Source organism: Anarrhichthys ocellatus, unplaced genomic scaffold, assembly GCF_004355925.1.
Source record: "Anarrhichthys ocellatus isolate YVR2014 unplaced genomic scaffold, GSC_Weel_1.0 scaffold9578, whole genome shotgun sequence".
In the NCBI taxonomy this organism is placed as follows: Eukaryota; Metazoa; Chordata; class Actinopteri; order Perciformes; family Anarhichadidae; genus Anarrhichthys; species Anarrhichthys ocellatus.
Window position 1 is genome coordinate 1 of NW_022289552.1, and position 1,316 is coordinate 1,316.

The window sequence follows — 1,316 nt, forward strand, 5'->3', positions numbered from 1 at the left end:
TAGGGCTGGCTCGGGTTTATAGTTAGGGCTGGCTCGGGTTTATAGTTCGGGCTGGTTCAGGTTTATAGTTACAAATCCTTTTATGTGTCAATGTGATGTAATGATGATGTCATTGACGTAGGTGTGTTTGAGTCTTACGTTGTTTCCTGGTTTCAGTGAACATCTCTGCAGCAAAGCAGACGAGTCCAGATCGGACTCTTCCGTCAGGCCTCCTCTCTCATCTGAAGACAGCAATGCAGGAAGTAAAGTTACTGTATGACCTCATCACTGTGACCTCACTGTGTTTTTTGATGGAGTCATTACCTGTAGCTCTCCTTTGATTGGCTGCATCCCTCTCTGTACCAGGAGGCAAAGTTCTGCTCTTCTTCTTCTTCTTCTCCTTCCTGTTTTCTGAAAAGACAGACCTCCACAAAGTTGTTGCCCCGCCCCCTTCCACCTCCACCTTTCTAGGGTGTGGAGCCGCCCGTTCACCATCTGGCCCCGCCTCTCTGCCATGTAGGAGGAGGGGCTTCTTCAGCTCAGTGCTATTGTCATCAAATGAGACCCCCCCTCCAGCAGGATGCCTCTGAACAGCTGTCTCCGTGATGACGACATGTGTGCGCCATGTGGGCGGAGCTTTGTCTCCCTCCTCGTCATCGTGGGCGGAGTCAGACATGGTGATGAAAGAGGTGGTGGACGGCGTGTTGGCGGTGGGCAAAGTGTCGGATGGAGGTGTGAAGGAGGTGATGCGAGACGGCGGGGGGGAGGCAGGTGTGTCACAGTGTGTGACGTCACTTCCTGCTACTGAGACGAGAGGAGAAAACTCCTCTGAGAGGGAGACAGGGAGGAAAAGACATCAGTACACACTATAAAGTACACAGTATATATATATGTAGATATATATATGTATATATATGTACGTATATACATATACGTATATATATATATATATATACATATATACATATGTATATACATACGTATATATATATACATATATACATATATACGTATATATATACATATATACATATATACATATATACATATATATGCATATACGTATATATATACATATACATATATGTATACATATACATATATACATATATATATACATACATATACATATATACACATATATAGTATATATAGTGAAGTTGATCTAGATTTGATGTTTTTATGTAGTCTGGTTAGTTCTCTACCTGTCTCCTCTAACAGGAGCCACAGGCCTGAACGTCGCTCCATCTCCAAAGGACTGTACTCCCCCTCTACCAGCAGGACAACAATAACATCACAATATACAACAAACATCACAACAACAACATCACAACACA

At 42.9% G+C, this 1,316-nt stretch overlaps 1 protein-coding gene across 1 annotated transcript; it reads right to left on the reverse strand.

Moving 5' to 3' along the window:
• Nucleotides 1–20: 20 nt before the first annotated feature.
• LOC116380915 (F-actin-monooxygenase MICAL3-like) lies at nucleotides 21–1,310 on the reverse strand. The gene is made up of 3 exons (XM_031842732.1): nucleotides 1,185–1,310; nucleotides 304–807; nucleotides 21–221 (listed from the first exon to the last, which is right to left on the reverse strand). The coding sequence occupies exons 1-3, from the start codon at nucleotides 1,291–1,293 to the stop codon at nucleotides 88–90; spliced, it is 747 nt and encodes a 248-aa protein (XP_031698592.1). The 5' UTR covers nucleotides 1,294–1,310; the 3' UTR covers nucleotides 21–87.
• Between the last annotated feature and the right edge of the window lie 6 nt (nucleotides 1,311–1,316).

Excerpts from the sequence above, each read along its gene's own strand:
- LOC116380915 (XM_031842732.1), bottom strand. The coding sequence starts at position 1,293 with ATGTTTGTTGTATATTGTGATGTTATTGTTGTCCTGCTGGTAGAGGGG. Across the intron at positions 808-1,184 it reads GCTCCTGTTAGAGGAGACAG|AGGAGTTTTCTCCTCTCGTC; the intron begins GTAGAGAACTAA and ends TCTCCCTCTCAG. Across the intron at positions 222-303 it reads CAATCAAAGGAGAGCTACAG|ATGAGAGAGGAGGCCTGACG; the intron begins GTAATGACTCCA and ends TGCTGTCTTCAG.